Source organism: Acyrthosiphon pisum, chromosome A1 (assembly GCF_005508785.2).
Source record: "Acyrthosiphon pisum isolate AL4f chromosome A1, pea_aphid_22Mar2018_4r6ur, whole genome shotgun sequence".
NCBI lineage: Eukaryota > Metazoa > Arthropoda > Insecta > Hemiptera > Aphididae > Acyrthosiphon > Acyrthosiphon pisum.
This window is the reverse complement of record NC_042494.1, coordinates 86,320,733-86,347,546: the sequence shown is the minus strand read 5'-3', so window position 1 is coordinate 86,347,546 and position 26,814 is coordinate 86,320,733. Positions and strand designations below refer to the sequence as shown.

General features: G+C 29.3%; 1 protein-coding gene across 3 annotated transcripts in view; it reads left to right on the top strand.

Moving 5' to 3' along the window:
- Positions 1-26,814, top strand: part of LOC100161300 (receptor-type tyrosine-protein phosphatase kappa) — a 194,455-nt gene that overhangs the window by 106,769 nt on the left and 60,872 nt on the right. For all 3 annotated transcript variants that reach the window (XM_029487675.1, XM_029487677.1, XM_029487676.1), the window contains one exon: positions 18,504-18,591. In XM_029487675.1, coding sequence (XP_029343535.1) covers positions 18,504-18,591 — 88 coding nt within the window. The remainder of the gene's footprint in view (positions 1-18,503; positions 18,592-26,814) is intronic.

The window sequence follows — 26,814 nt, the reverse complement described above, 5'->3', positions numbered from 1 at the left end:
TTTTGATCGTCAATTATATAAAATGTATGATAATGATAACTTGTTTTCGTCTATCACTCAAATGCATATTTCCGTGATCAAATTTCCGTAATAATAATAACGTTTCATAAAATTCCCAATACCGTTATAAAATGTCACTATAAATCAGTCACTCTAACCAGTAATCAATTGATCAATAAATACGTTTTTAATTTTCAAGCATTTTAGTGTGTTTATGTTGATGTTGATGGAATTAGATCAAAAAACAATATTTCTAAATCTGAAGATAGCCGCCAGGCGGCAAATTTGAATACAAGCGCAATTGGTATATTGACCCTAAAATACAAATTTTGTTTTGGCGCAATTGGTCCATGCCCATAAAATACACTAACCCTTGAGCAATTGTTAGTTATATTCCGGGCCGGGACGTCAGCCCAAGTGCAGTTCGACCACTACCTGTTTTTTACCCGAGTGCAGTTCGACCATTACCTTTTTTAAACCCAAGTGTAGTTTTACTAAAATAAGTAGAATTCGACCATACCCCTTAGGAGTCTAAAAGATAGAGCTACTAAATACCAGTGTCAGCCTGGCCCAGGCGGCTAGGAAGCGATCGCCCCCGAGGCCCCGACCCGTATTTTTCAAGAAATAAAGAAATTATTTACCAAAATTTACCTACTATATATAGCCCAGTGGTATGCGTTTGGATCCACTAAATAATTTTATAATAATAATAAAATATACATTTTATTTAATGATACTAAAATCATAATATCTTAGTCCGTGGTAATAATACAATTATATGATAATTTTGAAATCTATATGATTATTCTGAAATACGTACTATAATGTTTGATCGATATTATATTACTATACATATATATACATCGATCCATATTATGTGATAAATATCTATAAAATGTTTTTAAACTATTTTTTTGAGATTTGGTATTTTTGAGAGACCCTTTGAATAATTTGCCTCCTAGGCCCTTTAGATCCCAGGCCGACACTGCTAAATACGTCACTTACATATCTAACTATAGTATAATATTATACGCGTTCTACCTACCTATGTTTAAAATTAATGTTGCGAGGTGACCATCATTTATCGGAAAAATAATACACGAAAATTGTATTTATGTGTAGTTAATTGTTAATCAAGGTGTCGCTTTCTTTTTATCTCTCATATTCGAACGCATTTCGTTCACTAGTTGATCGAAAAGGATAGTATTTTTTTTATTTTTTTTCATAAGCGCGTACACATTCTTTTGATGGTTTAAGGTTTTCAAATAATACATGTTTATATACATACAAGCATATATATTATATTTTACACAGATATATTGCATATATATAAATAAATGAATAAAAAAAAAGAATACCTATAGTAAAAGAGTAGAACCCTTCCACCCGAATAAGACGTTGATTGAAACGATGTAATAAATTGTTCGACGGCAAGTACTTTCACTAGCCGCACACACACACATACACACACCCACACACTCACCCACACACACACAATTGCATAGGTGCCTACTGGTGGTTGTGCGGGTCGTATCGTCTCCGATGTATGAAAGCAATCCATTTTCTCAGTGTATACCTACCTGCGCACCTTCCGCTGCGAAGACGATGAGATATGCGAACGGATTCAATCAGTCGCCTGCTCGTGCATATAATAATATATACGAGTCGTCGGGAAAATATCAGCTACTTTTATGGGTGGGTCGTATTATATCCGACCGATAACACATAAGTGGTAGGTACATGTTTATATTATACAGCTATACCTAGGTGTATACCAATAGTGTACAAACTATAGATATACGAATAAATGCGGTGTAATGTGCACATTATAAAAGAGATGTTCGTTTTTAAACCATTTATAAATGGTATTATATTATATATTACGACAATTATTATAGAATAATTTATTCTTGTACGCAGGATAATAATAATGTGCCTTACGGATGTAGAGCCCGGGGATTCTATTATTTTCTTATAAATAGGTAGGTAGGTATGTCTTATTTAATTTCACCATTTTTAAACGAATTACTGTACAACAAAGGGTTATAATATGATAATTATAATCAGTTTCATCCAACCCTCCATCCATCACTTTCTGGAAGTACTTAAAGCAATATCGTTTTAATAACCCAGGTATTATAATATTAAACGTATATTTAAATTATTCAGATAACGCGTGGCCGAGCTTGTTCGAAAACGCTGTAACATATTTTTTAACATAGTTTCGTCCGCTGTGTCAAAATATAAAATATTAATAAAAACGCAATTTAGTTTCTTGTTATTTTTTTCTTAAGGTGTACCTAATCTACTATAATAATATTGTTTAAAAACGTTTGTATTATATTTTATTAGGTAATTTACATATTTAATCATATAAATTGGAGATCACGTTTTATTATAATTTACTTGAATCAACAAAGTTTTTGAAAAATTGACGTATAATCATATTTTACATAATTATAATACGGAAAACTGAATATTCTTTTTATCGTTTTATATTAATTTTATTATATCTAACAAGTTACAATATAGTATATATTCTGTTGGTGCAACTTACGTGAGGGTGCTTGGGGAGCTTTATTACCTCCTAGTTTAGTTTTTACCACCCCACATCCCCTTAACTAGGTATTTTATTGAATATTATTTTATATTATTATATAATATTATTTATAATTTTAATGGCATCTATACCATCTATAGATATGCAGATACTAATATGAAAGTCTACAACACTAAATATATATTATTAAAACTAGGAGAATTATACGATGGTTTATTATAGGCATAATATAATAAATAATAATCAAATAAATATTTGAATTTTTTAAGCAATATACTTTTTAAACGAGAATATTATACTCTATAACAAGTGCATTTTATACCAGGCTCACTATACAACAGGTCGAGTTTCATATTTTTTTAAAAAAATGTTGGTGATAAAATGTTGTTAACAGAGATGCCCCATTGCTAATATAAGTAGGTTCCTACCCCAAGCACACATTGGTTATCAAAATAACGTATACCTACGTATAAAATTAGTATAGTAAAAATATATGTTATTTAATATTTTACACATCATAACAAAAATAAAAAATGTCAAGTATTTTAGTCAGTCTTAGAAAATTTTTATTATTAATGATTTTCAAAGGTTTAAAAGTACATTTTCATGGAACAAAGTAATAATATATACATTTTTTAATGGTACGTTTAGCATTGTTTTGATATTTCTAAAAATTGAAAATATACTTTGATGTTAAGTATAAAATAATGGTTTGAATTTCGCGTGAAAACTTTTAATTTTTATAATATTTGCGCCAAATATAAATTGTTAGCTCGTGTGAACGCGCTGTATTAAATTTATATAAAAAACGTAAGGACCAAACGAAAATATTTATTTAGTTTTAATAACCACTAAATACCATATTTCCTAGCTATTTTGTACGGGCCGCAATCGGGATTTGAAAAAGGAAAAAAAGTCACTTTGTATTCAACTCAATACGACAAAGTGAATCTAGCTTAAAACATTATCTACCTAGTCGATAGTAATACAAACTATTTTTAATTTGAACTTTGAAATTCTATCTCTATATTATATTGTAAGCTCAGCCTCACAATACCAAACAATAAAAAGGTCGATTATGAAATTTTAAAAGGTTAAATCTGATATTTTTTCCAATACAATTACATATAGTAATATGACCCAATTTAATCTACAAGCAACAAAAATGTATCTGATGACTGATCGTGTACAAAGTAAAACTATGATGGAAAGCGGGAAACAAGGTGAATAAAACATAAAAACAGCGAAATACAAACGAACGAATGACTACAACATGGTTTACTATTTAAAATTAAATGAATTAATAGTATTATGTAGCAAACTATTTTTTTGAGAATAAAAACAAATTGTCCATACAGATATATTATTATTACTTTTTTTTCAAGCTTGCCGTGGTGTCCTCTGGATGTTAAATAAAATTAAAACAGTACCCAGTTTACACATCAAATGTTAATTCTTGAACAGTAACAATCAATTACATAACTATATAGGTATCACAACACTGTATATCATTTCACCAATCACCTGAGGAGGTAATGAATATATATTTGTACAAAACAATTTATATAATTTTTAAGCGCTGGCAATAAATTTCAATAAATAAAATAAAACCTTAAATTTTTAATTGAAGTGCTTAAGTGGTACATTATATATAACACGCAAATATAACAAATTCCGACCACTAAAATTATATCTAATCGAAAACACCCATGTATTCGTGTAGCGGCACAAACTTCTGTTTTACAAACGAGAAGATCTAATTTTTACTTTAAAGTTTAAATTATTCAGTAGATAATTTTTTTATTTAAATTTTTGATGTATCTGATTTAATTATTTAATTTATTTTTAATTGTATTGTTCATAAATTGATATCTTATATTTTATGATTAATTTGTAAATTTTCAATATAATATGAAAATAGTTAAGTCTCTTCCTTCAACACAAGCTATTATTCTTACAGGTAAATTAATTTTAATTAATCTAGTATGTATTTAAATATTTTGTATATAATGGAGAAAAATGAATAACAAAAAAAAAATCTGAATCATAATTAGAATGAGTAGTTTCTGATTTACTAATATATATATATAATTATATATATTATATACCTACTAAGGATAATAATCCTTAAAAGTGATCTATACAAATATAAATATACTATATAATATTGAATCTAATATTCATTACATTCTGACAATGTTCACAAATGATAAAAAGTTAATAGATTGATATTAATTGCTATAGTGTTCAAGTCATCTCACCTCATGTTTTCCAAAACTATAATATTTCCCTTAGTATATAATGCTTAATAACTAATTGGAAAACAACTCCTTCGAATTTTGATTTAGATGGATCAAAATTCTCAAAAAAATTATCTGCTGCATAATTTAAAGGGTGCAAAAGTGTGGTTTCAATATTGAAAAACAGAAGTTTATATCGCAGAGGGTCAAAAAACATCAAGTTTTCAATAATATATATGATTGTTAAGTATTCAAAAATGCTTATCAAATCATATTTTCAATACGAAAATAATAGGGTCGGGATGCTTGGCAAATCACAGTGCAGTATAAGTTCTTATATTATTATCATATAATTCCTCTGTGCACCACTGTCAACTGTTCGTCGCGATTTTACTGGTAATTACCAAAGCAGTCTATGCTGAAAATTCTCGAGGGTCCCTGAACATCCTGCCGTTTATTATTGTTATTTTTTTTTATACCGAATCTCTGCGCGCGAGTCTTGTCGCGTATTGTTTCGTCCAAGTGCACTATAATTACACACGAGTATTATAATAATAATAACAATAACAATAATATTAATGTATAATAATACGCGTGTTGGTTCGTAGCGGCGGCGTCGACAGCCTTCATTTATCATTCGTGTTTCGCGTTTAACAACGTCGGTCGACCGGCATAACGGTGACGGCTAAACAGCGTATAACGTCCTCCACCCATATTACACCGTGTATGTGTGTGTGTGTGTGTGTTTTCAGCCTCCACGCCGCCTACTCGACCTTATTGTCCATGTCGGTGGCGGTGGCGGTTAAAACGCTCTCGCATTATACCCCCGGGGTGATCCCTAGCTGAGCTCTATGCCTGCCCCGACGACCGCACGTCACGCAGGGAATTCAGCAAATAACGTCGTGAATAATAATAATAATAATAATAATAACAATTTTAAAAAAAACAACAATATTAATCATTCCGCGTCCACATAATAATATCATACAATAATATGTAGGTACTATTAATAACGCGGGGTGACGCGAATTATTGTATATTATACGACGTATATAATACGCGCGGATGCCGAATAAGATGCAACGCCATTAAAACGAAATATTACGAAAAAAAATAAATAAAAAACACGTATTAAAGGCACAGTAAGAGTACACGCGACCATATTATAGGTGCAATTAATGTCCTAGTTATTATCGGTGGTGTATTTTGGATTTTTTTTAAGGGAGGTGTCGTAATATACAATAATTGTATTATATTATACGCAGCGTAGGTATATATTATTTCATCAGAAAATCAGCTGTAGCCTGGTGCAGTTTTTTTAAATGTAATATACATGACTATTACTTTTTTACCACGATTTACAAAATCAAAAAGGCCTCAACATTTTCAAGTTTTGAAAATAGTCCTGTATCGAGATATAGAGAAAACAATATTGAAATTGGGTGAGTTTTAAAGTCAACGAATGAGTACAATTCATAGATTACCTACAGCAATTAATTGTGAAATTGTACGGTTTTCACAGCATTTTTTAGTAGATAGATATAGGTAGCTAATACAAATTCGTAGATAATTTTTGTAATATCTTACATTTTTAATACTATTTTATTAGGAATACGTACTTTGGAATAGGTAGTAAATTGAATTGTATATTATTAATAAAACGAATAGTGAATACATTAAAACAAGATTACAATTGAATCTAATGTTAGATAAAGTTACCTATTCAAGATACATTTAAGCAGTAGGAAACTATATTACATAAAGAAATATGTTTCTAAAAACGACCAGGAAACCAAAATAAAAATAAAATGTCATTATAACTGTTCACGTATATACGTCCAACACCTCTGTTTATAGTTTCCATCATTAATTATTTTTTACCAACATGAATTATACTAATAACTCATTGCATAATATTATATGAATTAAATATATGATTAATTTTTTAGCCCGATCAACAAGAACCTACCTATGTACTTAAAGTGAACAATAAATAGTGATCTTTATTCGATCGGATGAGTGCCAGGAAAACGCATTACAATTAATTTTCTACTACTCAGTAATACGCGTTATTAAATATATTATTCTAGCAACATTCCATTATCGTCACATATTATTATAATATATGAAGTCGATACAATTTTTTTTATATACCACGGTATACAATCGACTGGAAGTTGGCATTCAATTATACGAAATGATTAATAGTTGAGCGAACTTAATAAGCCGGAATGAATAAGATGTGAATCTTATAAGTGGCATCCGAATATCAAATGTGGTGTAGGTATATCTTATGTAAGTACCTACTGCACACGTGCGCACGAATTTATTAAAATATAACTTCTGAGTTTGACTGGAGTGAATTAATTTTGGGAAGTCTCAGAGCTCATCTCAATGTATACACATTATACAGTATAAACTATATACATTCAAACGTAGTTTTTACTCACACAATATGTTAAGTTGTACCTCCACTAAAACGAGTCCACCTCGATAATAATATTTTATACTACTTAATGTATTCAGCTATTTTATACTGTCTACAGTAATTTTATCATGAAAGTAATAATATTAAATTGATAATATTATAATATGCAGGGAACAATATATTTTAGTTTATAGAAAAATAATCTAAGTAGGTTACCGGCTACTTAATCTACAAACGCGTACGCCACAATATTTTATTAACGTGCATAAACAATTCTATTACGTGAAATCTTTAGAACCTATAGTTAATAACTCATTATTTAATAGTATTTGTAGGTATGTATTATTATTATAGTTTCTATTGTGATTATACATAATATAATATTGTATTGAGAGTATTAACCGACGAAATGTTTATTTAAGAGAAAGGATGTTAGCCCACGAGCAACATGGCAAATTTACGTTTACATGGACCATTTCCAATAAAAATAAGACATCAATAGGTACATTCCTTGAAATTTGGACCTGTTTATAGCTTATTTTTCAACCCCAAATATATAGGTTGCTATAAGGTTGCTCACACATGAATTTAGTTTTCAGCTCACGAAAAATTAATAATTTTTTGTTTATTTATAGCGAGTAGCCAATGGTCACATACTACATTAATAATATAATTAGTAGAAATATGGCATAAGTATACATTTTTTACAAACATATTTAATATTTATAAAAAAAAAAACGAAATCCTTGGTATGGGCCACGCCATGCGGAACAGCTAGTATAATATAATATAATATATTATATATATATATCAATTTCATCACTCTTGATCAGAAACACGATCATGAGCAATTACGACATAATTGAAAAAAGTTTAATCAAATAATAGTATGTATTGTTTTGAAATTAATATTTATGATTTTGAATGATTCAACGTTATTAATTATAAATATTTATTTTTTAGTACATATACACATTAATTCTTTTAATAACGAATCAATATAGCAGTTTAATCACTAGGTATAGAAAATCTGCACGCATTGCTGATATTTATATTTTTTCACGCCAAATTAAGCGTATCGTTTACATTACTCGACGCAATCAATCAGCATTAATTATTAATTGACTATAAAAAGAAGGTATAATGCCATTTTTTTTAAAAATATTTCTGACAGTGCAGGACCTTAATTCAGAACAATGGATAGGTATATATATATATATCGTATAAAAAAATGTTATATGATAGCGACGATGAAATCAAATCCATTGATGATGAATTTATTGTTTATATTATAATTGAAAATGCGTAACGCACGCTAAAATAATTTGAAAATCAAATTAACAGACATGTCGACATGACCGGACAACAGTGTTAATATTATAAACAATAATCGATATTTTCAAACAAGCTCTAACAATACAATATAATTATACGAAATTGTAACAAAACACTAAGTGTACAAATTGATTTTAATTTTTATGTGAAGAAAGGTATAGTGATGCGGTAATGCGGACTGCGGAGAGCACTAGTGGAAATTGACATACACCAGTTCATATAATAGGTACCTGAAATTCAATACTAATATGTCGTTAAGATTTTTGAATTTTAAAATATTATTATCCCGCAATATTATCGGTGGTTGAATAAAATATAACAAAATAATGTAACATTACAATGTAATATTATTTTGGATTAATAGGTAATAGTAGATCCCGGAGAATCGACCCACGACAGTGCTGTAGCTAAATTGCCTATACAACACGCCGTGTGATCGTAATTTAATCGTTAAGATGTGCAATAAATTTGAATGTCCGCCGTTAAATATTTTTTGTAGCTCCAAAACGTAATGATGGACATAAAAAATCAGAGAATTTTCTGTGATGTATTGTACGTTTTGAATCTGCTCGTCAATGAGCGAATCACTGTAGTCTTTAACATTCGTGTTACAAATTAAAATTTAATGATTAATCGAGCATACCAAAACGTATTATGAACGAAAACTGAATTTCAGTTTCTATTTCTAAGGGTATTTTAAAAAAGAATTTATCCTTCTATTAGAAATTTATTTTTCTAATTATTAATACCTACCATTTAACTAATTTTAACCAAAAGCATCGCACATATTATATTAGTAATTATAATAATATTATATATCATATTATTATATTATAAATCTTATTGACTAATTGGCTTAAAGGCTTAGCGTACTATATTATGGTTGTTTAAATTGGTTCGTGGTTTAAATAGCTCGAACTATTTATCGTCAAACCTTGAAGTTAAAAAGCTTTTAAATAGTTTTTTTTCTGTATTTCTAAATTGCTATAAGAACAACTTATGAGAAATCGAATTATACAATTTCAAGCTTATTCGATGAAAACTGAATTCAAAGTTTTTCGGAAATTTTTTTTTACTTTAAATAACTCAAAATGAGTATAAATAATTTGAAAATTAATTGTACAAATAATAAATTAAATTGCAATAAAATGTTTTAAGATTTTTCAACCTATATTTTTTTGGAACTATAACTAAAAATTTCGAAAAATACATACATCTATAAATAGCTTCTAAATAATCAAAATATTTTAAAAATGCATTTATAATAATATTTAGAAAAAATGGTGAAAGTAATCGTAATTACAGCAAATATAAAATACATTTTTTCAAAAACTGAAGTACCTAGCGTAAAGTGTCTTTTTTCTATCATATTAACCCACAAATACCAGTTAGGTTCAATTATCTACCAGAACTTACATTTTACCTTCAAATTGAAGATATTTAGTGCTCCAAAAGACGATGATAGACGCAAAATACAAAATAAATAAATAAAAACACACGTCATTATTGTTCAACCAAAACATTCATCACTCCCGTTGGAATTTGAAAACGATGCCTTTAATAATATATTATTTTGATGCCGGGAAAATGTACCAGACGTTGGCACTTGGTGGAACGGAAAAATAGTGTCAAAAGCGCGAAGTCAGTGTACCATATTATATGAATGTCATATAAATAGGTTGTTAATTTGTCATGGAACTCATACACGCCATCATCGTATGAGAAAAGAATATATTTTATACAAAATATTAATATATTTCGTGTGTGTATGTGATACGGTTTATACAGTAATATATCATTGTAAATTTCTGATCGTTTATAATAGGTGAGGGATAAGTATGTGTTATACAACAATAATAATAAAGTCCCCGCGGGAGGGCCATAGCGTGATTTTTATTTTAGTAACGGAAAACTAGTCCACGTGTGAAGTCGGAGTGTCGGACATATATTCTGTTAATTAACGTATAAATTCTTAGGAACAACTCGCTAAATGTTTGAACAACAGTTTTCGTGAAATCCGTAGGCGATGGCCACGATCAGGTTGGCAGGATAGTGGGGTACGTGGATACGTGAAGAGAAATGCGTCGGCAAAACCTCCCCACACATCGTGGTACAGTACGAGTATTCACGGTACAGTACGTGTGGGCTTGTGTGTGTGTGTGTGTGTGTGTGTGTGTGTGTGTGTGTGTGTGTGTGTGTGTGTGTCTATGTGTACGGCGAAATAATATAATATATTGTTCACAATCGTTTGTGGGATATAGCCACTACCCAATACCCACTATGTGGGTTCAAAGAGCATATTATAGTTGAGTAGGTATATAATATCATATACTGTTATGACAATTCGGCTGCAGCGTAGGCGCCGACATAGACGAATTTATATTGTTGGACATGTAGGTAGAGGTGTAGATAGGTTGGTGGACGGGTAGGTAGGTAAATTGTTAGATGGGTGAGTGGATTGGTGGGTAGATAGGTAGGTGGATAGGTGGATTTAATTCGATTTATCAAACGACGTGACGATGGCGACGGGAGAGAGTAGGTGCTCGAGTCGGCGAGTCTTGCAAGACCATAGACCGCACACTAACTAGTTGAACGTTCGAATTAACGACGAGTATTTCGGCCACGGATGACTCGTATGGCAACTCGATTTAAATCGCGCGTACGATGCATAATAAATATATATTTAAACCGATTTGACTTTAATAATAATATTATACTTCCCTATAGTTACCACGTAATTTTGGTCACTGCTATAACATGGCCAACGACAACTCAGCTGACTATAATATAATATTATATTGTATAGAAATTTAATCAATAATAACAACAACGATAAAATAGTGTACGGTGGCCGATTGAAACAGTTCTCGTTTTTATATATTTTTCACTTCTACGTGTGTGATTTCAGATGATTGGACTGTTTGCGATTTAATGAGACCATACGCGACTGTGCAAGAATAAAAATAAATAAATATTTTAAACACAAGTGGTGCATGTCAATCTCGTTTATCGATAGTCTTTTTTCTGTACAATTTTATTACATTTTATAGTACACCTTTTATTTTGCGTTCAATGATAATAATCAAAAGCAATACATGATCATTTTTTTTATCGGCTTTTCCATTCATTAAAAAGCGCTATTGACAACAAGTGTCTAAATAATTTATTTTTAGAAGTCAAATTCTAATTTAATTTAATTTAATTCAAAAAATATTTTCGTGTATGCATCAGTAGTAGTTAACATATTAAAAGATAGTTTGACCAAAAGTATGTAATATCTTATACTATGAGTTATTAGTTAATCAATAAACCATGTGAATAATATGTATTGAATTAAAACTCTATAGTTGTTTATGGCCCATAACTTTTAATGCGTACTTTTATATTATTTAATTTGTGATGTTTTTAATTTTAAGGATAAGCTACAAATAAGCCATGGGGCTATGAAGTTTAAGAACAAATTAAAAAATTTAATTTGATTCCAAAATAAGTTTTATATTATAATGTATCAAAATCATAAAGATGTACCTATGTATCTTTATAATATCCATAAATTAAATTTAACTTGAACGTTCTACTAAATTAAAATCAACTTCATAATAGTTATAAATTCCAAATTAATTTATTACAGTTATCTATTACTATTATATATATATAGTTATTAGTGCTATTTATAATCTTTATAGTGCGTAAGATAGGTTACAACATATAATAGGAGTGTCACACGAATAATAATAAATCATTTATTTTTATTTTTTAATACTTTAATATGGCATGCTAAATTTATGTATTTATTTACCTTTTGATAAAAAGTGAAACCTTGACGCGATAAGTTTATGCTGTAAATTAAAATAACATAGAGATAGATAATGGCCTGACACATGTCAAACATTTTGTTTACGCAATGTTTTCGTATTTCTTAATAGGACAATGTGTATTCAGTTTGTTCAACTTTGACAATATGCACATTTCACAATGTACATACTACACAATACCTTCTACTTTAGTATATAAAAATCAATCAATACCTATCCAAAATATAATTTCAATCTATGATTGAAAGAAAAGTCTATTTGGTAAATCAATATTTAGGATTAAAGGTAATACCTACCTAATATGAAATGTTCTTTGAAAATATTTTCTTTAATGTTATCGCAATAGATTAAACTATAGAATATGTTATTTATTCTTATATTTCAAAAGTACTTCTAAGTTTTTATTTTTTCGTACCTAATCTGAGTGAATACATTTTTTTTCTGATACGACTTAAGCGCAAAACGAATATAAAAAACTTCGGTGTTACGTTTTCTTATAAGTGTTCACACAAGAAATTACACGTCATCACCAATACAATAACTTTATCGCTCTACTAGAAATCTAAAACTAATCTTATACTGTTGGGAGAAAAAATAACTTTTAAAAAAAATGTCCATTTTCCACACTGAACAACTTTAAAAATAAAAGAAACTTGGGTATCATGAAATATATACGTAATATATGTAATATATAATACTATCTCATAATAATAAAAGAAAGAGTGGTAGGAAAGACTAAATATATGTTTTGAGAATTTGTAAAAAAGTTTTTACAAAATACTTATAGACATGCTTCTATTAAATTTTTTTTGGTGTGTCAAATTTTCTTAAGATATAGAATAAATAAATACAAATTATTGATCGGATATTTTACTATTAATTATATCATAATTATGATACACAAAATATACATTACACATAATGCCCTAAAGGATATATTTAAATCAGTTTTCATAAATGATAACTGGAAAAACTATGCAATACAAATTATCTATAATAAAAGCCCTAATTTTTTATGTCATTAATAATATTTTTAGCTATAATAGTACATAAACAAGTCGTCACTATTAATATTAAAATAAAAATCTCACTTAAAATATCTTGAAACGATCCGAGGCTCGAGCATAATTTAAGTACATAATCTAGTCATTATCATTCTTTTACAGTTTCGAAATCCCAATAATCCATCACAGCCATTGAAGCTAAGTTTAGTAAGCTAAAGGTTTAGTTTAGTTTGCGTTATCAAAGGACTAAAAGAAAGGCATGTGTACTTAAGTTTCTAGAGATTTTGAGTAAATTAAAGTTTTTTTTTCCTTTACAGTTTTGTCGTAAAACGATATCGCTTAAAATAATGGTGCCATTAGTATCCAAAAGTACTTGTGAAAAAAAATCACTGTTACTTTATCAAAGTACTTGTACAGCGAAAAAAGACAACTTTTATAGCAATGTTAACTTTGAAAACGCCGGGAAGAGATATTAATAGGACCTTATATACGAGGTGCCTAGTTTAGAAAGTGCTTTGGTCCCAAACAGTTTCCCGAAATGTAATAATCTTTAGTCCGGTTACAGGTGCTCGGGGACATTAGAAAATTCTTCGACGATAAAATTATATGTATGGATATATATAAAGCAGAAATAAGGGGGAGAGAAAATCCAACAATAATCACCACTCGACGGCCACTCTATCGAATAGTTTAATGAACCCAACTCTTCCTGAGGGTAAAACGAAAACGTTTATTGCGGTGACAAAGCGAAGTGATTTTCTTCTTCGTACCCACATTATATTATATTCTCCTCCAAAATTGATTTTTCAAAGACACGTTTGCAGGACTCATATACCACCGGTGGCTATGATAAAATGTACACGTTTAATACGAAAAACACAACGATTTATGCTTCTCGTGGGTTTTGCTTTTTAAAAAACTTCTAAAAGTGAAAACTCATAAAATAAAACGGTTTTTGATTATTTCTATCGGAATAATTATTACGATATCTCGATGTATTGTACGTCTACCGGCTATACTCAATGTCTAAAACTGGGTGAATTATATCGCATTATCTTTGATACGAAATTTTGTATTTTATTTGTTGCTGGTAAAAATAATATCTTCAGTTAAGCTGAATGTTTCAGCAAGGTACTGTGCTCTAGTTAAATGAGAGGATTCGATGATATTAACAGTATGTCGTGTTACCTACATAATAATAGACAAGCAGGTAGGTATGTAAATAAAATATAAATTAATAGTATTACTGTTTCAGTGTTGATTTTCAAATTCAGCGAAACGCACGTTGGAAACTATAACAAGTATTATATATTATTATTTCGAATTTAGGTTATATTACTCAACAATTTTATTGACGTGTAATGTTTCGTATTTGATGATGTTTTAGAGTTCACTGCAGAGTGAAGAAAATGTAAATATCAAACGAAAAAAAATAATAACAATAAATAAACGAACAGGGGATGAATTTTATCGAAAAAATAAAACACGACCTGCGAGAAAAGTATAAAGTGAGAAACATGGCAAACACACATAAGTACGTACAAAGTAAAACGCCAATGAAACTTTTTACATGCCAACAAGTACTTCATTAAGCCATAATAAACATGGCCGCATCTTTCTCGTTAGTCATCCCTGCACTTTCCATTCACGTAACGTATAAATCGTCATGTATTCGCCAACCCCTACACCGTTTTCACTTCAATATATTATATTCTTTCGGGTGCAGGTTGTGTCCTAATAGATACCTACATATATTATTTATATACATTATACAGAAACAGTATGTATAACAGGAATAACTGAAAAACGTAATTATCAACTACCTAACTATAATAATATATAATAACATATGAGTTATATAAGTTTTGATTTAATAAATACCTATTATCAATTTTTTTTTCTAGTCGTAGTCTCTTAGCCGAGTTATAAATGCAAAACGTGTTTAAATTAATATTTTTCAATATTTTATTTTTCACGACCCAATTACACGCGTTCTATACACAGAGTGTAACCGAAAGACCTGATAAAGTGACAAATATCATATTTTTTAAATAATGTTTAAAACAAAAGTTATTTAATTTGTCTGGGCATTCAGGCATTCTGTTACCTACGTCTTGTGTAATCTATATAGGCACAATATATTATTTTATTACGCATGCATAGTATTCTGGCTATAAATAACTTATATTTGTGGTTCAAAAGATAATTTATTATAACACTACCTTTATGTAAATGGCCAATAAATTAACGGAACAAAAATAATTTACCACACGACTAACCCGTGCAAATTGATTAGGGTTGGGTCAAACTTAATTGTTTACAAACTCAGTCAAATTCAAACTTTATTTTTTTCTCGAACTGTTCGAGATCGAACTCGAATCAATTTTTTACTCAAACTTTTTAGAACATTTTAAACTTTTGAACTTTAGTCAGATAACGACACGATTATACAATCGTCGACCCTGGTAGGGTCATATAGTATATACAGGAAACAGGTGAAATATAAATAATATTTTAGGATACGGATATTAATTATATTTCTTATATGTATAGCATTAATTATTATTAGATATCAAGTATTAATTACCAACGAAGTTTCGGACTTTGTTTAAATAAACGATCGGGCATGTTTGTTGATTTAATTATTATTTTCTGTCAATATATGTATATAAATGAAGATTTGAGTGTATAGATTTGACCTCTGGGAAGAAGACAGGCTAATTTAAAAATGGTCAGATTTGATTTTTTTTTATTCATTGGATTTTAGTACTGTTAGGTTAGGTTAAGTTTTTATATTAATTGATTATATTAATCCACCATAGGTAGAATACGACAAACTTGGTATAACTTTGATACTTTATACTTAAATCATACATTTACGTACAAACAGCACGGGGTTCGCGATCTACCGCAGGTAGATTGCCTACCTGATAATATAGTGCTCCGAGCCAGAATTTTTATTCCGGGCAACGGAAAAGATAAATTTTGAACACCATACACTGAATATTAAATAACGAATTGAACAAAGTTTGAGTCTTATAGAGTTGGTACATTTAACGGGCAACGAAGTGCACGGGATCTGCTAGTTGGATATAATATTAGACCTGTAATTTATATTTGGTCGAAATAACCCAAATAGTTATGTTCTAAAAACCTGTACAGTTTACATTTAAAAGTGTTTATGAAGGGGTAAATTCAATGGCATTTAATTTTTCACGGGAAATGCGTACAGGATCAGTTATAATATCTACTTAAATCGTGTGCACATGATGTACGTATCAATTTGTTATATGCGAACATTTATTATTTATAGTAAATACTAATATATTAATAATATACTATTATTAATGTATTAATTCTCACCTCAGACACAGACTACGATTGTTGAGCTGATCCAACAAAAATATTAAATTTGATTGTGATATTTTTTTGTTTTATTGTCACATAGAAAAAATGATTTATTATTACTGTTAAAATGATGTGTATTGTTTATCAAAGTTCGTCATAATTTTATAATACAAGCTTAGTTTACTTAACAACACACTACGCACACTTCTTGAGTTTTAACGAATTTAAATTTTTCATAATAGATTAAAAGGCATATTGTTCCGTTGTTGTAATACAATCATTCCTCTTTTTATTGAACTCTGGGTAAGGTATAAAATAGAGTTAAATAAAGTTGGGAAAATTGTTCAATCTAAAAATTCTAATTTCAATCAAAGTTAAAATGATTTATATTGCATTTATTTTTTATTAAAAAGTAGAAAAATGCAATTTTACGTAATTGCAGTTTTAAAAACAATTTAGTTTGAACGACGATTATTAAAGTAAAATAAAAATAAATTATGTACATTCCTTAAATGTGAATGTATTTATTGTTTTTCATGTAAAGCTTTCGCTGTTGAATTCAAATTTGCAAAATTGAATTATTTTGTTTTTATTTTTCTTACTCGTATTATTTTTTTTTTTTTAAAGTGAATGTTCTGGACTTGATTTACGGAATAATAATGTAATATTTGAAAATAGCAAAACAGATTAAGATAAAAGATAACAGATTAGATAAAAATGCATATACAGAGAATAATTCCAAAATAGAAACTCTGAGCTGTATATTTGACTACCTACAATAGAAAACAAATCTTGAAAATTTTTAGTAGAATAAATAAATATTAACAATTTGTTTGTGCTAATAATTGAGAAAATATTATAAAGCTTATAGTTTTATCTGTTCTATGGTAATTTATTTTCTTTATTGAAAATGTTTTTCTTTAACCTATAGTAGAAATCATTTATGATTTAAAATGTAATACGTTCAAAGTTATCAAGAATACTAAAAAATACATGGTGTACCCTCTATACTTTTAACTTCAACACTTCGATCTCAACTCCCGACAAAAAAAAAAAATCTGTTAAGAGGAAGATGTCAGGGCACTGATTGTTTTCTATCTCTGCCCTCTGGTCCAAAGCCAACATGGATAAAACGAAATCAGGCAAAATAATATTTTTAATTATCTTTAAGTAAAATCACCCATTACAAAAATTATAGATGATAATATTTTTGAGGGTATGACATAATATTATCTATTTGTCTATTTAAAATTGAATATAAATAATAATAATAATATATACAAAATAGCGAGATAGGTACGTCATACCCTAAAAAATATTGTCCTATTAAAGATTTTACTCTAAGATCACTCAAAAATAAAACATCTTACGTGAATGGTGAATACGTTTTATCTATTTTGCAGGCGCGTCTGGGAGAGAAAACAAGTATAGCACTAGCTGAAATATTAACCTCTGTGTAACGTATCAAGTTTAACCGATACAGGGCTACATTTTTTTCCGCACTATCGTATAAACAAAATTTTTTCAGCCTACCTATATGGTTACTTTAATAAGACATGAACAGAATAAACAAAAAAATACGCTCAAAGTGCTTAAATGCAGATAAACTATAATTTATTTTCTGTCAGATAGGCGTAGGTACTTATTATTATAATCCTTATTAATTGTTGCTTACTTACATATTTCCGATCGAAAAGAAATCAATGAGCTTATCATATTATTATTAAACCAAAAAAAAAACCACCAATAATTCGTAATATTTGTTATTTCTAGGCTGCAGTTAAAGTGGAAACTCATTCCTGCCGTCATGCTACTAAGCCAAACAACAAAGAAAAAAATCAAAATCCCAAATGCATCGCTTGTGAGTATATATAAATAATAAACACATTTTAGATTTTTTACTACTTTTAGTTATTAATTATCATTAAAATGCATTTAAATTAAACTTTTCCTAATGGCATATTGATAATTTATATGTATATAACATTAATTTTTAATTGATTTACAATTATATATAAATATACAATAAACATTTTTATAATGTAAATTCTACTGAAGAAAATGTGTTCCAACTATACGGGGTGTTTCCAGGTAAAAAATTAAATCATGTTTATCAAAAAAGTCAATATTTTCTTATGCACAAGAAATGGATAGATTAATTTTTAAAATAAAATTAAAAATTGAAAATCAGTCACTCACCACTTCTCAACCTAACTACAATTTAGAAAATCTGCAAAAAAATGTTCATACTGCAGCTTTATATTATTCTTACAACTTTTCTACTTCTATCCATTCATCATCTTCGTATACTATCCCCAAACATCTTTTTTTTTATTATGCTGAACAGTCCCACTTCCTCTGAATATTTCACAGATATCAAATCAAACATCATACATTTAGCTTCGAGATGCACATCCGCGGGTATGGTACCTATGTACCAAATTTCAGAACCGTGAGTGCGATAGACTTGCCTTTGGATCGCTTTCACACACATACAGTATACACATTACACGCACACAAACATTGCATTTTATTAATATAGATAGCTTTATGGTCTATATATGACTATATGTTATTGATATCGCATTTACGTTTCTAGATTCTTCTACAGCCATCGGCTACAAGTATATCATATTTTGTGCACAGACTGTGCTTTATTTATATATTCATCAATAGTTAATATAGGGATTTACCCGGGGCTATCTTAGTTTAACGATTTATGCAATATAACGTAGGTACAAGTAACACCGTATTATTATTAAGTGACAGACTAAACTGTATACGAGTGTGACACGGAGAAAAATATATCATATAAATAGCGACAATATTATAATATAATGACAGTGACGATAATATTATTATATGTTAAGACACCTACACCCATGGATTAGGTCTGCATTTGGTACATATAGGTATACTGACGGTTTAGAAGATCATATAGGCGTGCGCAGAGATTTTGTATAGGTGCGGCACAATTTTTTCTTGTAGGTAGGTACTCAGTTTATGTTATGGTTTTATGGCAATATTACGATTAAAATAAAAAAAGACTATATTTATACAGAATTACACATTACTACATATAATAAGTACACTAAACCACCAAACATATAGTTATAAGACTAATCGTCGATTTCCTGGAACTAATGTCTTGAATTTTTCGATTATTTCCCCATAATCAATTTTTGTGCATACTTCTTGTTCAATATTCATAAAAAGTAAGCTGTCAAGACGCTCTTGATTCATACTAGCCTGAAGTTTTGACTTTACAATGTTAAGCTTGGAAAAAGCTCTCTCACATGAACAACTTGTTACAGGGATTGTAGTAAATAATTGTAATGCTTTATTGAAGTTAATACAAATATCTGCTCTGTCAGAATGATTTAGCCATTGAAGTCACTGTGTTATAGTTACTGTTGATGTACCTTTAGGCATTTCTGTGTTTGAAAAATTTTTCAGTAGTTTGATTTCACTTTTTAAATCGTCGATATTAATGTCAAATGTATAAATATTTCATTTTAACTAAATTAATATAGGTATAATGGCGCGTTATCTTAATGGATTGTATTGCCACGGACTATTTTGTGGAACATGTTGTATGGTAGGAGTATAGGACAGCTGTCTTATCATAATTCATATGATTATTGTCCGTCTTATTTTTATATTATTGTATTATTTTTAAAACAATAAATTTCTTATTAAAAAAACATAATTTTTTTAGGGAAAATTAGAAAACTGAGATTTAAGGAATTATTACAGGTACGGCACAGGCCGTATAGGCCGTACCCGTGCGCACGCCTATGTAGAAGATATAAACAACTCAACGGTTGATGTTCACATATACCAAAGGGGTTATTAATCAAAAGGGGGTGGAGGAGGGAGAAAGGTCGACGTCGACAAGACACATTATAAACGGCATCCAACATATACCTATGTGGTACCTAATATAACGTGTCGTGTTGTGTAGGTTCCTCGTTGTATATGTACGTCGTACATACCAGCGATACCACATATTATGTCACGTGGGTATGGACAGACGCTTGTGCGTACCGGCGCATAATTGGACCTGTATTATAGGACGGATAAATAATTACGGAGAAAGGAATTCACCGGATCGGGTTAACCTGCGCGAGTGACCTGCAGCGCCCTTAACCCGATTTTACTGTCCTATAATCGCATATTATAAGGGCGCGGAATTAAATGGAAATCATTATTCTCCGAATATCCTAAAGCATTGACTTCCAAGTACGAAATTTGTTACATATATCAAACGAATAAAAAATTAAACTCTTATTTTACATTTATTTTAACTTTTATTATGATTAGAGCATTTTTTTTTTACTTTTAGGGCATTATTTAAACTTAGAGTACATTTTTCGTATATTTTATAAAAATGAATACAATTTGATAAAACGTCGCTTTAAGCGACTCCACTATAGAAAAAAAATTAAATAAATATTATTTATATTTAGCTTTGTCATATTACTATAGTTATCGCGTATGTTTTAACCATGTACCAGACAAAAATGGCAGAGGCTGCACACTGGTTTGTCAAACGACATTTTCATCACGCACAGGAAAATATATTAAATAAGAATAAATATAGATAGGTCGTTTTGTAATTTGTTTACGACTCACTACTCACATCAATCGCGATTGCGCCAAATTGCGTAAATTTAAATCATGCAAATAGGTTTTTGATTGATAATTTTTTTTAACATCATGTTAAGGACAAATTTTAAGAGTATATAGGTATTTTTTTGGGGCACTTAACAAAGTTTTGTTATATTCTTAGTGCATCAAGTCGTATATTTTAAAGGCGTTTTTTTTGTTTTTTAGGACATTTAAATTCGCACCCATATAATCATTGTTCGAAAAAAAAGTCATAAAGGCTTCAGAAGTGCCAAGTGCACTATGTTTTTGCTGTAAGTAATAATAATAGTAAAAATACGTTATTACCGTGCGGCGGAGGATATCGGTTGAAGCAAAATCATACGAGTTCTTCTACTAGTGAAAGAAAACACGGTTTTCCGAACAATGTCTTCCTCTCTTTCTCTGCGTGCCGATGAGATAATATTGTGGTACACTATAATTTCTTACACTAAGTTCGGGGCCGGATAATAACAGCCTTGCTAATGCGTATTGCAAACAACATGCGTGTCAACATAATGATCTACGACTTCGATACAGGAGCAGACAAATATTAAATCGGAGATCGATACTTCGTTCGAGTGAAACGCGTCGAAAAACTAATTTATCGTGACCGTGTATAAATATATACTGTAATGTCGTGGTGGCCATATTATAATATTATTAACTATATAAGAATCTCGTCGCACTAGGTACGCACATAGATCTCTCTTTTCCACATAAGAGACCTCATACACGGACCATTGCTGGTTAGCGGGGTTGGGTGGAGCGGTCGCAGCCACAGATATAAAATATAGAATATTTTATATCTGTGGTCGCAGCAATCATCATCATCTGACAACATGAAATATGTTTATTCGCATATTTATACAATATATTATTAAAACATAAAATTAAAAATGCATATTAAAAAAAACAGAATAATTACCATAGATTATCAATAAATAACATGGATTTCCGTTAAGTCTATTTCATCGCAACTAAAAATGCTGCGCAAACTCTTACAGTGTAGCCAATGTGAAAATATGTTTGTCATGGTTTTTATTATAAATACAAAAATTCGATTTGATGAATTGATCTACCCGATTAACCAATGGCAACCATTAAAATAATAAATTCAAATAAAAATTATACGAGTTCTTCTTCTATTGTCAAAGAAATCGCGGTTTTCCGAGCAACGTGTCTCTTCCTCTCTTCCTCTCTTTCGCTGCCGGAGATAATATTGTGTTACACTATTTCTTACATCAATTCTGGGATCGGATAATAACAGCCTCACTAATGCGTATCGTAAACAACATGCGTGTTAGTATAATGATGTGCTCCTTCGATAGTGAAAAAGAGTCTATATACTGCAAACACTCCGTTTCTAAATAAAACGCGATGAAAAATTAAATTATCGGGACCGCGAGTTCATATTATTTTATTATTATGTCGTGGTGGCTACATAATATAATATATTATATATAATAGCTAATGGAAGTGTGGGGTTCGAATGTTCGATAGCGGAAGGCGATATTACATAATATTATGATATAATAAACTGTACGGATTTTAACACCTCGTTAAAAACAATTTTTTAGAGGTTTTTTTAGGACTTTAAAATCCGTGCCATAATAATCATTGTTTGTTCGAAAAACAATGGTTTTTGGAACTTCCCAGTGCTTTTGCTGCAAATAATAATGATAATATTATAATAATAAAATACGTTAATGTTGTGTAGAGGATACCTACAGACCTGCAGTTGTAGTTCAAAATCATAGAGATGTTTTTCTAGTCAATAGTCATAGAAACCACGATTTTCCGTGACAAGTATCTCTTTCTCTGACGTTAATATTATGCTACACTATATCTTACACTAAGTCCGAGACCGGATAATAACGGCCTCGCTAAAGCGTACCGCAAACAACATGTGTGTTAACATAATGATATGCGCTATGCGCGCTTTCGATACTGCATGAGAGACTATAATTTACTACAGAACACTTTTAAATCCGAGATCGACACTCCATTTCGAGTAAAACGCGACGAAAAATTAATTTATCGGGGCCATGAGTGCATATATATTATATAATGTCGTGGTGGCTACATAATATATACGACAGCTAATGGATGTCTGGGGTTCGATAGCTGAAGACGATATTACATATTATTATTATTAAAATTATTAAGATATAACCTACCATAATATTATACGTACCTACATACTTAATAAACGCCCGTTCAATTATTCATTCCAAGAGTTATTACGCATCAGTAAATATTATGTACTTTGGCAAAAATAAATTTTAACACAATGTTGGAAACATTTTTTTTAGAACATTTAAATCCGCGCCCTAATTATCATTGTTCGTTCGAAAAAAGATGGTTTCAGGAGTGCTTTTCTTGTAGATAATTATGATATTAATAACAATTAACAATAATACGTATTAATATACTATTATGCCATTATGGTCGTACGGAGGATATCAGTTGTAATTTTCAATCGCAAACAACATTGAACATGCGCGTTAACATAATGATGTGATCCTTCGATCAGGAACAGACAACTATTAAATCCGAGATCGGCACTCCGTTTCGAGTAAAACGAGACAAAAATTTAATTTATCGGGACCGTAAGTACAAGCACATAATATTATATAAAATGTCGTGGTGGTTACGACTGTTAATGAAAGTGTGGGGTTCGATAGCGGAAGGCGATATTACATAATAATATTATTATTAATATTATGATATATACCGTATACTTTATAAATGCCCCGTTCAATTATTCATTCGAAGAGTTATTATGCGCCAGTAAATATGTACTTTTGCGAAAACAAATTATAACATAATATGCTGTGCCTCAACTTACAGCATAAAATCGTAGGGTTTGAATAAATTACGACGTTCCTCCACGACAGTAATTCGAAAGATAAAATAACAACATCAAAGCATATTTATACCTACCTACTATACGGTATCGGTAAAGATATAAATTTTGTTGTCGGCGCGGTGGCGCATAACTTGGAGTAGGTACCTACCAACATTTCTGGTGGAGAGTCACGGGGGCGGAATATCGAGTAAACACATCTTTTATGCCTATTTCAAACGTTACTTTTTTCCCCTTTCAATAATATAATGTTATTAAAAAACGTAGTTATACCGTTTTAAATCAAGTATCGCTTATAATTTTTATAATTTTTATGACTTATTATAAACCATTAATTATCAACTATCAAATTCGAATTCGTTCAATTTTTTTTTTAAATGTAAATAGTTATCTAATTTGTTTACTATTCTTATACATTTATTCTTATTTCTCCAAGAAATTAACTGAATTTATTGAATACATAAAATAGGAATCGATATAAATGTTTTTATGTAAATACATAATTAAAAATCTTACAGAAGTTTGGCTTACAGTTTAACTTGTAGCTTTTTTTTGTTTTACTTTCTTGGTTATTAAAAAACAAAAATATCTATTTATCAGATTCATTCGATCAAATTATAGGTATATAGCTCATGTATTTTAAATATAAATATTAAGTTTTAAAATTATAATATTTTGACAGAGAAATAAACGTCAAATGTCTAGCAGACATCAGTCCAGTAACTATAAGTATTTTCACGGTTAAAAAAATACCAGCTCAGAAGGCTGCCAATCAAATTATTTAAATTTCTTCGTAATTTCAATATATTATTTTAAATATAACTAAAAAATCGACCAATAATAATATGTAAATATAAAGTATACAATTTTAAAAACCTTATAAAATTAAAACGACATAGTCAATACTTTCAACATTGCAGAGGTCTATTATTAACATTATTTGAGTAACGCCTTAGGCGTGTGTAATGATATAAAATATTGTTGTTTATAAATGACTTACCATATAAGACCCAAAAATTGTATACATAATTTAAATGTTTGACTTAGAAATCGATTATTAATTTTGTTGTTATGCTTGAATAATTAAACGTGGTATAACACCCAAATATAAGATATTTCAAGCATACAAAAGCATATTTTAAAGGGGTTAAAATTGTAACTCAACATTTTTAAAATAATTTTAGGTATGGGAAAAATGTACTCAAATAGTGACGGAATTTTTGCAGGTGGCTTATAAACATTCACGTACAATGCGCAATCACAGCAGACGTGTAATTTCATTTTTCTGCATCATCCACATACGTAAATGTTCGTCAAACATTGCTGATTTATGTATTGCATTCCTGTTTCTGTTTTTTTTTCATCATTTCTATTATTAGTATTAATGTTGGTGTTGTATGGTATAAGGTATTATAGGTATACTTGAACATTTTTAAAATTTTAAAACATAAATATCCCAAATTATTTAAAATATATATTATACATTATTATAATCAAAGATCGTCGTAGATATTGCGTGTTGAATACAATAATATATAATATCGAAATATATGATATAAAAAAAGAATGCTTGTTTGTTTGTTCTCTATAAACACAAAAACTACTGGACCGTTTTCAATAAAAATTATATCAATAGATTTCTTGAGATTCGGAGGGTGTTTATAGCTTATTTTATAGGGTGATTCACACATCATGAATTTAGTTTTAACTCACGAAAATCTAATGTTTTTTGTTTTTTTAAATGGTTGCCAATTGCTATTGGTTACAAATTATATCAGTATTATAATTATCTTATATGGCATGAACACATAAGAAAAAATATATTTAAAAAAGGTGGGTAAGTGGATGTCACTCTGGTGTACAGTAGGTTACAAGTGGGTCACTGTATAATGGATAGTATTAAATTTGAATTCAATGATAAAATATCACTGTATAAGAAAAACGATTCTGAGCGGAGACGGTTTGTCAGTCTAGATATAAGACTTAATATTATACATTTATATCTATGGTATAAAAAAAAATTTACCTATAATAGATACATATCGTAAATTCCAAATTAATCATATCACATTATCTATTAGATACTTATTACGCGTTATACATCAACAAAAAAACCGTGATACTATCATAGATATATAATAGTATACTTTATAAGTTTCAAGTACCTACCCACGAATAGTATTATACAATCACAACAAAATAATTAAAATAGTTATTCTTGGTTTTTTAATATGTAATTTCGTCCAAATTTGAACTTAAAATTACTATAAAAATAAACTGTGCTTATGTATTTCTTAGAATTTTTGGTAACAGAATTAAATATGTACGTGGAATCTTGTTTTAAATTTTCAATCCTTAGATATAAAAGTTGAACATTTTATAAATTTTTAACTACAAAATAATTATTCAATTTTAAATTTGATAAATTTTGTCAAGATTTTAACTTCAAATGCTTATAAAAAAAAATTGTGCCTATGTATTTTTAATATTTTTCAACTGCTATTGTAACAATGTATCAAGAGCTTTGTATTAATTTTTTACACTTTTTGGCCCAATAGATAAAACTTT